General features: G+C 36.2%; 1 protein-coding gene across 8 annotated transcripts in view; it reads left to right on the top strand.

Annotated features, from left to right (window-relative positions):
* Nucleotides 1-14,217, top strand: part of CADPS2 (calcium dependent secretion activator 2) — a 284,824-nt gene that overhangs the window by 77,857 nt on the left and 192,750 nt on the right. For all 8 annotated transcript variants that reach the window (XM_053977635.1, XM_053977634.1, XM_053977633.1 and 5 more), the window contains exon 3: nucleotides 13,862-14,194. In XM_053977635.1, coding sequence (XP_053833610.1) covers nucleotides 13,862-14,194 — 333 coding nt within the window. The remainder of the gene's footprint in view (nucleotides 1-13,861; nucleotides 14,195-14,217) is intronic.

The raw sequence follows: 14,217 nt of genomic DNA, 5'->3' as shown, positions 1-14,217 counted from the left end.
GTGCTGGGCGAGAATGAGGGCAGCTCCAGGTAATGCCAAGGCAGCATTCTTGTATTTGCGGTAGCCTCTTGTAGCTCTGTGCATTTTCCTAGCTTTGGCTGCTCCAAGAGCACATGCTCTGGGATGTGGCAGAGCTGCTGCATAGCTTTGCTCCAGTGTGCCAGGCTTTGTAGTTTGAATCTGACAGTCTTGTAACAACTCTTTTCTCCTTGACTTGAAAATAGTTCACTTTTTTGGTCTTGCTGGGCAGATGCGTACTGACTTTGTGACTGCAGCAAGTATTAGACTTACCTTCCAGTAGTGTGTTTCTTGTTACAGTTTTTTTTCCTTTTCTTAATCTTTACCCCTTACAAGTTCAAATTCCCTAGCCTTTTGCCTGTTTCATGTTTTATGAGCTAAATTCCTAGTGTGAGAGTGAAATAATCTGAATTAATTCACTGAATGGAGCCATGAATTCTGAAATGACACCACAATACAAATTCTAAGTACACACTTGCTGCTCCTATTGTAACAGGTTTTTTTTCAGTATTTAAATAGTGCTCATGATAAATATGCAAGTTCTACAGTAAATTAACCTGTCAGTAATAATAAGTATGTTGAAAGGTGCAATCATTTGTAGAAGTGGCCATGATAAGGAGGTTGTTTCTGGTTGTCATAAAATTTATGATTAAAATAAAAAACCTTTAGGGATTATTCTGGGCTCTTTGGACCATCAAATTAGAAAATCTGTGTTAGAAGATGACAGAAGGCTCTTGGTATGAGTAATATGTTTCAGAAGTTGGCAGATGAATAGTGCAAATGTTTCCAAATAGCCTGATGCAAAATTGAGTTACTTTTTCATAAAAACTACTTAGATCAGTGTAAGTCTGCTGCTTAGATAAGTGGGAAACATGTTTTGAGAATAATCTAAAAGAAGCTGTAATAAAAATGAAAAATCGTATGCATTAGTGGAATTATGACTAGAAATTGAGTGGAATGACAGTACAAAGACTAAAATTAGAAGAATTTGCAATCAGACTTCGGCTTTGCAGTGTTCAGGATTCGGCCCTATGGGGGACAAGAGATGTGTGGTCTTCTCTCTGGGCATAAAAAGTGCATTATGATGTTGACTAATAGGCTAGTCACAGAAACCAAATAACTTAAGCTTTATCTTGGTGTAAGTAGAGCTGGTTTTCCAGCAGGAGGGTAATGTTTGTTTGCTTATTACATTTGACTTGCAAACCATTTTCATTTCTTGCCAAAGCTCTTGCCTGGCTTAGCTTGAAAACATTTTGGAATATAGGTGCTACTGTCATTTAAGAGACAAAACCTAAAAATAAGCGTACTTTCCTGTACATTCCTGGTTTATTGAAGCTGGAGCCCATAATTGGAGAAAAGAGAAAGAGGTGAAGTCTTGTTAGGGTGAATTTGAAACCAGACTGGGCGCACACTGGAGAGGAAGAACTTTTCAACATCATGGTGGTATTGTTTTTTTATTTCTTTTTCCATCCTCAGTTCTCCACACTGTAGTTGTTGCTGGGAGCTGTAAAGCACAAAAGTTCAGGACTTTGGGGTGTTTTTTTGGGAGGGGCCCTCAATTGTAAGAGCTCTGTGAAGAATTTTTTTTTCCTGCTTCTATGTGTTACTGCAGAACAAAATCTGTAGGGTCTTGAATTACACTGGATAGGTAACTAGGGTTTGTCCCTTGGTACACAACCACAGTTATCTCTAGGCAAGAGGTTCCTCTGACTAATAATTTCAGACTGCCCCATTTATTGCAAACAAAGTTTCATAGGTTGTTCTGCTATTAGCAGCACCTCTCTCTGGAAGCCCAAGAAAGAAAGGCATGGTTGTAGAAATGCTGAGGGAGGTGGATAAATATGGACATCTTCCCCATCGTCCCAGGCTGGGTGCAAATTTTCTTACCTCACTTTACCATTCTTTTGGACTTCAGGCATTACCTGAGCAGTATGGACACCATGAAGGTCAGGGGCAGCGGGAACTTGACAGGCAGCAGTTGTTCTTGTAAGAGGTAGAGGCAATAACTGGCTGGTGTGGCTGTAGAGAAGAACTTACTTTTTGTGTCTTAAGTTAAATTTAAGACACAAAATAAAATAAATTTAAATCTTTGCCATAGAATACTACTAGAAAGGCAAAATAGTTAATGATTGTGTAAAATTATTTATAAATAAATAAGAAATTGAAAGCATTTCTGAAATGAGATGATATCTTGAAAGGTAATCTTTAAAATGGTCTAGAGAATGTTGAAGTATAGTGAATGAATATTTTCTAAAACTTAAGTACTCTAATGATGACTAAGAAGCCTCAAAGTTACCCTTAAAGCTATTTGGACTTTGAATATAATTGGAATGCATAAAAATAGTCCAACTTGTAAAAGTTTGCATTCTGCATGCAAAAATCTAGAGGGATTAAACAGCAGACCAACTGTTCATTAATCTTCCCATTGAAGTATTGCTTGTCTGAAGTGCAGCCAGCAGGGTGATTATTAAATCTAAGGAAGGATTTAAGATTTAGAATGCATTTTGAAGCTCTTTTTTTGTACTATAACTTTCCTGCCGACACCATGAATTGATAACCCTTGTGAAAAATTAATCAAGGAAAATGTATTGTTGTTTTTTGACACACAAAGATTACACTTAATAAAGATGGAGAGAGAGAATGGATTTATGATAAAGGCTGGTTTTTTTAAGAAAGTTGTATTGGAATAAAAATATTTGTAAGACTACAGCTAGCAGCTAAGTCTGACATGCCAATGGCTTAGTGTCTGCCAGCCCTGAATAGCCTTTGTAACTTTCTGAAATAGAAATGCATTCTAATGAGTGATGAGATGGTGTTGCTGTTGAGAAATGTCCACACAAATAATAATGCATTCTAAGTGCAAAGACATAAAAAACAATTCCCCAAGCACTCACATTTTCATGATGCATTGTCCCTGCCTACATTTGCACTTACATTCTGTTGTTCTTATCTTCCTCTTAGAACAGAAACACTTTGAAGTACAGATTGTCCTTTGGGAGAAGCAAGAAAGCTAAGCTGTTTTTGTAACACCAAATACATTTTCATCACAAAACTAGTATTATCTATCACATCAGCTTGCAATTAAACTCAACTGTGTTGTTCCATCCTGTTTCTCCCCAAATGATTCAAAGTCTTCTGTTGTGACTGTTCAGAACTTCTGGAAGGTACTTGCACCACTTGCCCTGGGATGTTTTGTAGAACAGTCTGGACAATGAATCTTTGCAAGCTTCTCTGTCCTTGTTGTGGCAAGAGAGGTTCCTATAGGGAGTGCTTCAAAGCAGAGCCTCCATTAGGAGCTCTGGGTTGTCCTCTGGAGCAGTGTACCCTTGCCCAGCATTTGGAAAGGGGTCTAAAATGGGTGAATTACATCACACAGGTACAACACAGTTTGTATTCCTTTCATCTTCTAGTTTGCATCTCTTCATTTACTTGACTACAGTCAAGCAGTTTCAGATACCTGTGGCAGTTGTCACCTTTTTTTCTCTTCAGAGTTGTTCTTACTTCCCATATTTTAGTAATGATGGAATTATTTTTTAAACAATTGTAGTGAACTATTCTAGCAGCTGTTGAGTCATGCAGGAGGCAATAGGTGCAAGCAGCCTTTTCTATTTGGCTTTGGGATGCGAGGTACACAGCTGTGGTTCCTTCTCATAGATCTTCTGCTCTGCCAGTCCTGTACACTACATCTAATTCTCGAGAATACTTTTAAAACAATGTCGCCCTTCATGGGGTGCAAAAGAAGGTTTTTCTTACATGGAAAGTGGCTGCATTTTCCCATTTATCTATTTCCCCTAAATCCTGGGAATCACAGTTGGAGAAAGATGCCATATTGATAGATAGACATCATCAGTAAGCCTTCAGAGGCTTTAATGAGTCTACTCTCGCCTTTGTTTTCCTGTGACTTCCCAAGTTTTGCAGTATTCATGATGTGTCAGTTCTTTTCCAGTTTCCTTAGGCCACAGAGTGAAGTCAGAGCTTTAACCTTTCTCTCCACCCAACACTGCCTTTTCTTCTCCACCAAAAAATAAGCCACTAAAACTAACTAGTACAGGGAAAGGAAGTGGTTCTTATTTGCTTAAGCTGTCAGTTTGCTGGCACTTTCTCAGTTGCTAAAGCAGAAAAAATAATGTTATCAGACAACATTTCAGGTGGCTGTGGCCCATTTTCTATTTGCTCATGTCATTTTTGAGCATTCAGCTGCAGTGGCAGAATATATAAACTGGAAATGAAAAAGTGGCATTGATCAGTAAAAATATATGTTCTGAAACAGTGTCCTTACTTTGCAAAGTATTTAGGGTGGTGGTGGGTGATAGGGACTGAAAGGATCTCAGCAGACCTGGTCTGACTATAGAGTGCCTGGTATTATATTCAAAAATAAAGATATCGTAGTATGCTCATTTGAACCAAAAGCTATTAATCTATACTCAGGTGAAAATGGTTACAGAAGCATATTAATGGTAATAGGAAAGTGAAATAACCAATTCTTTTCATCTCTGACAAAATGAACCCAGTGCAATACCAATGATGAAAACTGTCACTTATGTAACTTCCACTTTCAGTCAAGTGAAATAAAAACTAGAACCACAAGTGACTCCAGAGGAAAATTTAGAGAAGTGAAGGACTATTTCCCTTCTTTATTGTACTTGCCCATTTACTTCATTTTTTCTCACAGTTAATGCAAGAAATTCGATTTTATATTTAGAAACATTGTATTCTAAGAGGCAGCACTATCATAAGAGGTAAAGTGCTGGGGCTGCTTCTGTTTTGTAAACACCAAAAAGTCAGACAATTGAGGAGTTCCTTAGCAAGGCAAATGAAAATACGAGTTACTGATTTCAAGCAGATGTGTGTTTTTCTCAAGTTTGCAGGTACCAGAGGTAGTTTTGTATAAACTAGTCATCATCTCTTGATTGTGAAATAGATAAATATGCTAAGTAAATGGTTTTTTCCTAATCCTTTTTAGCAAGACTGTTTGCTACTCATTATTTCTGTGTAAATATGTTTCCTGTTTGAAGTCTTTTTTTTTTTTCAATCTTTGGTTTCTTCTTTGTTATTTTTTCAGCCTTCATCTTCTTCTTTTATAGTCAGGGTTGGACACCTTCCTTATGGAATTTGCTGGAAAATAGGGACCAATTGTAAGGTGAAAGTAAGCCTTTTTACAGTGGCATCACCTAGGCATGCTGTGTTACACATTCAATTTAACAGCCTTTTTCAGTCTTACGCTATCTAAAATAGAGCCTTTGAAATTCTCATAACCTGGAACTTTCCAATGGTCAACAAAGAAAGGAGTTCTTGTCAGGCAGAATCAGCATACTGGAGAGCAAGCTGTTAGCTCCCTTATAACATGCTTCAGCCTGAGCAATGGGGCTTGGTCAAAGGGCAGACTGTAGTGTTAAAGTGGATATCATAATGCCTGTTCCAAGTGGAAGCATAGCAAAAGTAATCCACACTCATGCTCACGTAGGCGGCAATATATATACTGTGTCTCACTAGGGTGCAAAAACTATTGCTGCTGTTATCAGCCGTGAAAGGAGGATAAATATGCTTGTTTCAAAAAGGTAGCTGGTTAACTTTAATAAATTAATCCAGGAGAAAACATGCTTCTGGGGGAAACAGTTTTGTGGATTTTTTATGGTGATTGTTACTATACCTCTGTTTGTTCTTATGCCCAAGGCACGAACATTGCAGTACATGACTCTATGAAATGTGTTGCCATCAGGAACAGCAATTTGGGTAGACATTGGCAATTGCTTGTGCATTTTGAAAAAGCTGGAAGAGAACAAATCCCAGTGGACAGTGTTGTGTAGTATGCTTACAAGCCTGTACCCCTGGAGCAGTAGCAGACATTTTAATTTTCAAGAGTTTGAGTTTTGGTGTTTTTTTTTTTTTTTACAGATAGCAGGTTGCTAAGCAGTGGTAAATGTCCAGTGTGCAGCTGTTGTGCCCAAAAGAGCTGAAGAAAGCAAAGTAAATTACCTGAAAATTTCAGCTTGTGATGGTTTCTGAACCATTACTCTTAATAAGAAGAAATCATAGCTTAATGTGCTCAGGAAGGGTAGTAGATATATTAAAAAAAAAAAAGGAAAATATTGAATGACTATGCCTCTTTGGATGATGATGGTTTACTACTTAAATTTTGCTTCCTTTTTTCACCTTAATGTAATGCACTACTTTAAAGAGGTTTTAAAAACAAAAACCAATGACCACACTGTTAGCCAAAATTAAAGATTTTTTTTTCAGATTTCTCACCCCCTCAAAATTAGGGAAAAATGCACAATGTACTATACTTCTAAGAGAAGTAACCTTTCATTAACAAAATAATCATGGAAATTCTGAAGTAGAGTAATCAGAGTTTTAAGTGTGATTTCTTAAAATATTTTGCTTTTACCTGAAGGTGAGGACTCTGTTCTGATGACTGACATAGATTTAAAAATAGACTAACTCTGATCATTTCATTGTAAATACATCAAAATAGTGCCTGGAGGATATTTCTAGGGTATGAAAGAGAACAGGGGAGGAATAAGACCTGCAAGCAATGCCTAATTTATTTTTTTTTCTAAAAAGTAAATTCTATTTTTCTAAAAAATAAAAAGTGCTTCTGATTTCAAAATACTGAGCAAATCTCATTAACTACTTCAATTTCCACTCATGTTCAGCAGCCAAGAGTTATTAGAAGTAGCTATTAAAATGCATTGATAACTACTAGTGTCTTCTTCTATATAAATGCTATTTCAGTAGCCAGTGCAGTAATTTTATTCAAGGAGCATAAAAATAATTATATTACTCTTGGATGTATGATGCTACTACATTAACTATTTATTTTTGACCCAGAATGATCTTGTTCTTGTAATGTGCTTAGTTGAACTAATCTAAACATCAACTTAATATTTTTTGGTGTGGTTTTTTTTTTTTTTTTTGTTCTTTTTTTCAAGACTGTTGTAAGTTCAGTGAGCACATCATATCTGAAGCAATGGTTTTTTTCTGCAGCTCCAAGGTATAGCAGCAGACAGCACTGGTCATGATATACATTAATTGCTACTAGGAATAAACCTTTGTTCTTACAATGTATAGCTGTGGAAGCTGTTCTCCAAACTGTCAGAAGTTTTTGCACCTTTATCAAACTAGCCTCAGATCTTGGTGTGATGCATTGTGTGATTTCAGTCTAGAGTAGAACTACGGAGGGGTGTGAGAGCTGGTCCCAGAGAGCATTGCTCATGACTGACATGGGAATACTTTTTATTCCTGTGGAACAGGAAGGACTTTAGGTTGGTGAGATCTCTTGACAGTGACTGTGAAGAGCTGCTGCAGTAGCTGCATTGGGGCTATTTAATATTACACAGTAAATGTCTTATGCTTTGTTTTGCCTCAAGTAATGCTTCTAGCACAACATGATGATGCATGTCACATCCATTTTTTAAATAAGAGACTTATTTCAATTCCTTTTAGTTTGCAGGATGAGAATTACTGTCTTTTGCAGAAATTTTAGCACTCAATTTAGCCCTGAAAATGGCTGTTTCAAAAAATTATTCTGTATCTCATAAACTCAAGAGTTCTGGTAATTGTACAAAGCACAGCAGGAGCTTGAGTACAGAACACATCAGAAAAGTATATCAGAAACCTAAAAAGCTTTCATAGACTTGAATATTCCTTGGACTTCCATCAAAGTCCTTTTTGCCCTTGTTCAGTCTCTATCAAAGAGGTACTTCCGTTCATTTTTATTTTTTAATTGACAATTTCTGATATGACATAGTTGCCATTAATCTTAATACAGTTCCAGCTTTGCTTCTGGTAAGTTTAAAGGAGAAGAAAATTCCTTTAAAACAAGAACACATCCATAAGAACAAAGTGTTGCTCTCTGTAGCTGTGTATCTGTGTCTGAGTGATAGTGTACTTCTGAAAAAAATCTCCAAAGAGAAATATCTTTAGGCCTTGCATGACAGTCTTTTTTCTAAGTTACATGAAAAGGTTCTGGCTTAACATTAGTGTGTTTTAAGGATGCCCCAAACATCAGTTGCAGTACATTGTCGTGAATAAACACACTGGAGATCTAGGTAGTTACCTCTCTGGTTCATCAATCATTGTGCTGCTGTAGGAGGGCAATGTTTGGTCCTATATTTTACACTCAATTAGCAAGCTTCTGGAGGCTGACAGAGACCTGCATAGTCTTAATTAGAATGACATAATGTACTTTCACAGATAAAATAATGTGCAGCATCAGTTGGAGAGGTGGATGCAATCACTTATCAATGTTCAAATGTAGGTAATGAAGCATTTCCTATGGTCTGATCAGTGCAGAGATTCCTGTTACACCTTTGGTTGGTAGTCTGGAAGAAAGGATTGTTTTATGCTTAATTTAGAATGGCATACAAGTAATCATAGTAATAGAAGGAGGAAAGTATCAGAACTCCTGGGTAACCTATTATTTAGAGGCCCTTTGTGCAATGGCTGTGTTTTTCATTCCATCTTGTCACGAATGCATGATTTAGATTTCTTAAAGAAGCCTTGTGAAAGGCATTAGCAAAAGCATTTTACATATGGTGTTGTGAAAGTGTGATTTAACGAGGTTCAGTGTCAACATACACTCTGTTACTCTGTGGCACAGTTGCTTGAAGAGTGATTCAAAACTACAAAGGCATAAGTAAAGCTACTAAGGCACAAGTCAAAGCTGTCATACTAAAGGTTACACACAATATCGGTCACTTACCAAAGATCTGCCATTTTAAAGGGTCACAGCCTTGAGAGGCTCAAGGGAAGATCACTTCTATGCAGCCAGGCTGTTTAGCTGGGAGAGCTCAAAGAAAACTCACTTCATCTGTCATATATATGGAATACAGTGGTTGGCTTTTATTGAAATTACATGCAGTGGGAGAGGTTTACTTGAGATTTCTTGTACGCACAACCTTCTTTGTTCCTTGATAAATGGGTCTTGGAAAGGCCACCTGCTGTTCATGTATGAATCGCCTGATCAGTGTTCCAACTCATATGCACCAGTGCTCACTTGGGTCCCTCTGCTCCTTTGTGGGTTTTCAGAGATTACATGGGAACTAGAGGAGTTCTTGGCCAAGCTGTGGCCCTGCCCAAGCTGGGAGCTTGTACCAAACTGCTGCTAGTTTGGTCATGTGTCTGAGTGCACTTGTCACACACCTATTACCTTGCTAGAATGTGCATGGAGCCCAAGAGTTTGCATCCAGAATGCCAGAATTTAGCAGATATGCAAAAAGCTGTTATGCAGCTTGAAATAGGTATTGTAAGAAAGGTAATAAGCTGATTCAGATGGTACTTAGTATGTCTAGCAATTTGCTGTCCCAGAGATGTAGCTTGTGTTTTGAGCTGCCACAATATTTTCCATGAAAGATGATGCACTGAGCCCTGACTGTTAAGAAATAGGAAATGTCAAAAGTGTAAATGTGATCTCCTCAAAGCAACAGGAACAGAGGTGACCATCAGAAATGAAGAAAAATCTCCAGTGGCTCTTGTGGAAAATGGCAAATGAAGTTCCAAGTGCTGCATTGCTTAAAAAGGAGGAGAATATTGGTGCTTTAGCACTACTAAAAGGTGTACAGAGGCCAGATGAGCAAGAAGTTTTCAGAGGTTGAGAAATCATTCTTGTGGTCCACCTATCCTACTGCATTTGCTTGAATTTTCTTTATCCTAAGCTTTACAGTAGAGAATAAGATAATCATGTTTGTGTTGCTTAATTGTATAATTAGTTAAATTTGGTATTATGTCCAATAAATAGAAAAGTTATTTAAGGAGTGTGTTCTAGAAGTGAAAATCAGTTATTTTCAAAATATTTCTAGCATTTTCTTAAGTTGTAGACACTTCTAAATAATGATTTTTTCATCTTTAAACAAAAATATACTTTTAAGGTAATTATCTAGTGCTAAAGACTATTTTGAATTAGGTTTTTTACTAGCATTTGCAGTAGATGAAATTGCATATGTGTAATGATTGGAAAAAAAGTGGATTTAAACAGTGCTTCAGTAGATTACAATTGTTATTGGGATTTTTTAAAAACATGTTATCTCACCTTTGAATGAGTTGAACTTTATCCATCAGAAACTGAAGGGGTGGTTCAGTCCAAAAGTATTTAGGAGAACTCTAAATAACATGAATTGAAAAAGTTCCTCAAAGTGGGTATATATGGCCTATGGAAACCTTTATTTGAATAATCTATTTTCTCCAGAATGTGTTTTATTTGTTGATAGAGCATTCCTTTATAGTGTTTGATAATTTGTTAGTGGTGAGCAACATGGACAGTTGATGTTGATTTGTGGATTCATTAAACTAGTAATGATACTAGACATTCAAATGCTGACTGACAACAGTGTCAATCCAGGATGTCTTTGAGGAAGTCTGGAAAATGTTGGTAGTAACAGGAAATACTTCATTAAAAACTGTGTCTTGCAAATTATTTCTGAATAATTGGTGGATTTCCAAAAGATTGTGGCTGATCTGCCAAATCTAATTCCATGCCGAATTAGATTTCTTTGTGCCCACTATAATGTTTTCTGATATTTTATATTTTACGCTCAAACCTCTTAATTTTTTTCATTTCCAGTTCTCCCCTAGCATTGAGAGAATTGAAATAATGTTTTACACTGTAAGTTTTTGAATAATTTTTTAATTAGAACGGAGTCTAATGATCAATTAAAATACAGGAATGAAGGCAGTAAGAACCAGAGATTAGTGAATGTACTTAATTAGTATTTTGCTTTAAAGATAAATATCAATAAAAATATTTTCCCTCATGGGGATGATTGTGCTGCTCATATAATCTTTGAAAGCTCTGAAACCAATCAGATGAATCTCAAGAAGTCTAACTGAAGCAAAGGATTTTGCATTCAATACGAAGCGTACCATATATCTTTCAGGAATAGGATTAATGAGACACTTAATAGCTTTTTAATGCATCTTAGTGTTTTAAATTTGTGATACATTTGATACATTCCTAATAGAATTTCTGTTCTCTTATGGTTTTCTGTTGCAAATAAAGCCTTGCATATGAAATAGTTTTGCTAAAATGTTATTATTGCTTTTTGATTGTCTTAAATGCAAGCAGTTCATTTTAAAGATGATATTATGTTTTTTTTTTCCCCTCAGGAAAAAAAAATATTCCCCTCAGGAAAAAAAATGGTAAATTTCCAGTCAAATAGGAGTAGTACAGTAAGAGCCAGTGGATTTAGGTCCACTGGATTCCTTTGCAGAACAAACCATATTTTTTATACCCTGTTACTCACACCTTAGGTTTGTATCTTGAGTAATTTCCTTCTTGAAAAATAATTACCTTGGAATCATTTTTGAAAATTTGATAAAAATACAGTTTGTGACTCAAATCACATCAGAAGGGAACATTTTAAAGTCAAGGGCACATGCATATTGTACTTTCTTTTTGCACATACCTGTCGCTTTGTCCAACATGAACATGCCATTATTTTGTGAATATTACATGCACCAAGTGTTACAATAGTGCTTCCCTTCCATGGTTAAGTGGTCAAAAAAATGGAATCGTTTTTTCCTGGACAAAAGTCTCTTGGAAAATAGACTTCAGAATCACAAAGAAATTTTGAATTAGTATGGCTTATAAAATCATGGAAAGTGCTAGCAGCTTTACAGCCCTTTCATTTAGGATTAATCATTTCGAATAATAAGACTGAAAGAAGGTAATGCGAGGTGAATGATATGCTGATGTTCTTACAGTGTATATTTTGCAGGTTTGGAATTGATGTTTTTTGAGTTATGGGGTATTTTTTGGGTTTTTGTGGGTTTGGGGTTTTATTGGTAGTTTTTTGTGGTTTTTTTTTTTTTGTAGTTTTTGTTTGGTTTGGGTTTTTCTTTTGTTTTGTTTTGTTTTTACAAGACTGGTCCAATTATATTACCAATATATTGATTTGTGTGCAAGACTTTGCATGAATATGAGATTTTGGGTGGAAAGTGTCTATAAATATTCTTAATTTCTCACTGGCTTCTGCATCTGCTTTCTCTTTTTGGTACGCAGGCTAACGTGATGGAAAATTAAACATTTTTTACAAAGTGGCTGAAATAAGTTTGAAGTCATCTTTTTTTTACCAGTGAAGCTGTTAGAGGAATGAGTCATATGTAATCATATGTAATTGCAGACTGTTAAAACAAGGAAAGACTTAATATCTTTGTGGCTCTTTCTGTGAATAAGTTTTATTGCTGAATGGAATTTCTGACTATTAGTTGTTTTGAAATGAGAGTCAATATTTGTGTAGCCTTTTGAGGAAATTAATATAAGCATTAATTGACAGTAACTATGTCAGGTCCCATTATGGGTAAGAATTTAACCTTAGATGCTCATGTTTACATAAAAGAAAATGTATTGTGGTACAGATAGAGTATAACATGCGATTAGCATATATTGGTGGTGAGGTTTTTTAAAATAATCTCCTTGGGCAAATACTTTTAGGTTTAATCTGCAGCATTTAAGAACAGTATCAATTAGGATATCTGTTGAAAAATACATTTTATAAGTAACCGCATTTTAAAATATGCTACAAGAGAATGTGCATTGACAAGCACTAAAAATTTTAGAATTACTTTTTCTTGATCTGCTTGCATCTGTGTACTCCTCTGCTCAGCTCCTCTTCTACTCCCATTTTTCTGTATTTTGAAAGTGATGCCCAGTAGGTTGGTTTAGATTGGTTTAGATTGGTATCTTCTAACACGAGATAATACCTGGAGTCAGAGCTCTACTGTGCTATCATCTCCATTCACAAAGTCATGTATGATTTCCTAGCTCTTGGGGACTGTAATGACTATCTGAAAATACATGCTTAATTCCCAGTTCATACATCTGACTGAAGAGAGCAGACAGAAAGGTGATGGTTGTTTCAACTTTGTGGTTTCTCATCTGTTCCTTGCATTTCAGCTGTGCTTGGGATGTTGGTGTGACACCCAAGCAGCTGAACCATGCAGAGTGGAGGGCCTTGATTCATTCCCCTCTGCTGCAGAAAGCAGGTAGTTCTCCCTGAGTTATCCTTTCAATGACATGATGTAGTTTGATCCCTGCCCAAGGCACACATCCATTGTTTACACAGGTGATTGTGCTGCACCGTCAGCTTTTTGTTGGTTGCATCTCGTAGAGAAACAGTTTCATGAGACTCGGTGCTATAAATGAGCTACGTGCAGGCCACATACAGTGTCTGGAAAGATCGACCTTGCTGAGGCCCTTCTAAAAGAAGAGATGAAAACAACCATTCTTGAACACTGGAAAGTTTTTACAGAATGCTGGAACTGATTTAATTGGTTTGTTGTTGTAATTTGACTTCCCATATCTTAGAGTATGAGTAGTTGGGAGGGGCCTTTTTATGTTGATGTTTGGTGATTTTACACAGAGAATCCCATACTCTATCTCCAGTATTGTATCTACAGAGTAGATACAAGCTCTGTGTCTTTGAGTCTATCTTCTCAATTGTTAATATTGATTATGTGTTTCTTTAGTTTTTTAGGGGTTTTTGTTGTTGTTGTTTTTCCTTTTTTCCTCCTGGATTTGTGTCTCATTGTGGGTAAATTTTAAATTATCTGCTTTAAATTCAAAGTTCATCTAGCATAGGTATTCAAAATTTATGCATAAATGCTTGTAAAACTACTTAGTTTAAGTACTTAGAGCGGAAACTTGGTTTCAACATGGTCAGTTGTTTCTTTATGAAAAACATAACAAAAATAACAAATTGTATAACTCTCTCATATAAAGCTGTCTTGTGTAGGAACAAAATACTAGCTTATATTTCCTTATACAGGGACTGTTTTGTATTTGTGTCCATGGCTAACTGGTTTTGTTTCTTTTTTTTTTTTTTTTTCTCTTCTTTTACTTTAAAAGGTATTTCTCAAGAGTGACCGGGTTGCAAGAATGGTCCACAGTGGAGGATGTTCTGCAAGTGACTTTAGAGATGTTTTTAAGAAAAACATAGAAAAGAGAGTCCGAAGTTTGCCGGAAATTGATGGATTAAGCAAAGAGACAGTGTTAAGTTCTTGGCTAGCCAAATACGATGCCATATACAGGGGAGAAGAGGACTTTTGCAAACAGCCGAATAGAATGGCCTTAAGTGCTGTATCAGAGCTGATTCTGAGCAAGGAACAGCTTTATGAAATGTTTCAGCAGATTCTAGGGATCAAAAAATTGGAACACCAGTTGATTTATAATGCCTGCCAAGTAAGTATTGATATCATTCGGTT

Source organism: Vidua macroura, chromosome 5 (assembly GCF_024509145.1).
Source record: "Vidua macroura isolate BioBank_ID:100142 chromosome 5, ASM2450914v1, whole genome shotgun sequence".
Classification (NCBI taxonomy): domain Eukaryota; kingdom Metazoa; phylum Chordata; class Aves; order Passeriformes; family Viduidae; genus Vidua; species Vidua macroura.
This window is presented reverse-complemented; position numbering and strand designations above follow the sequence as displayed.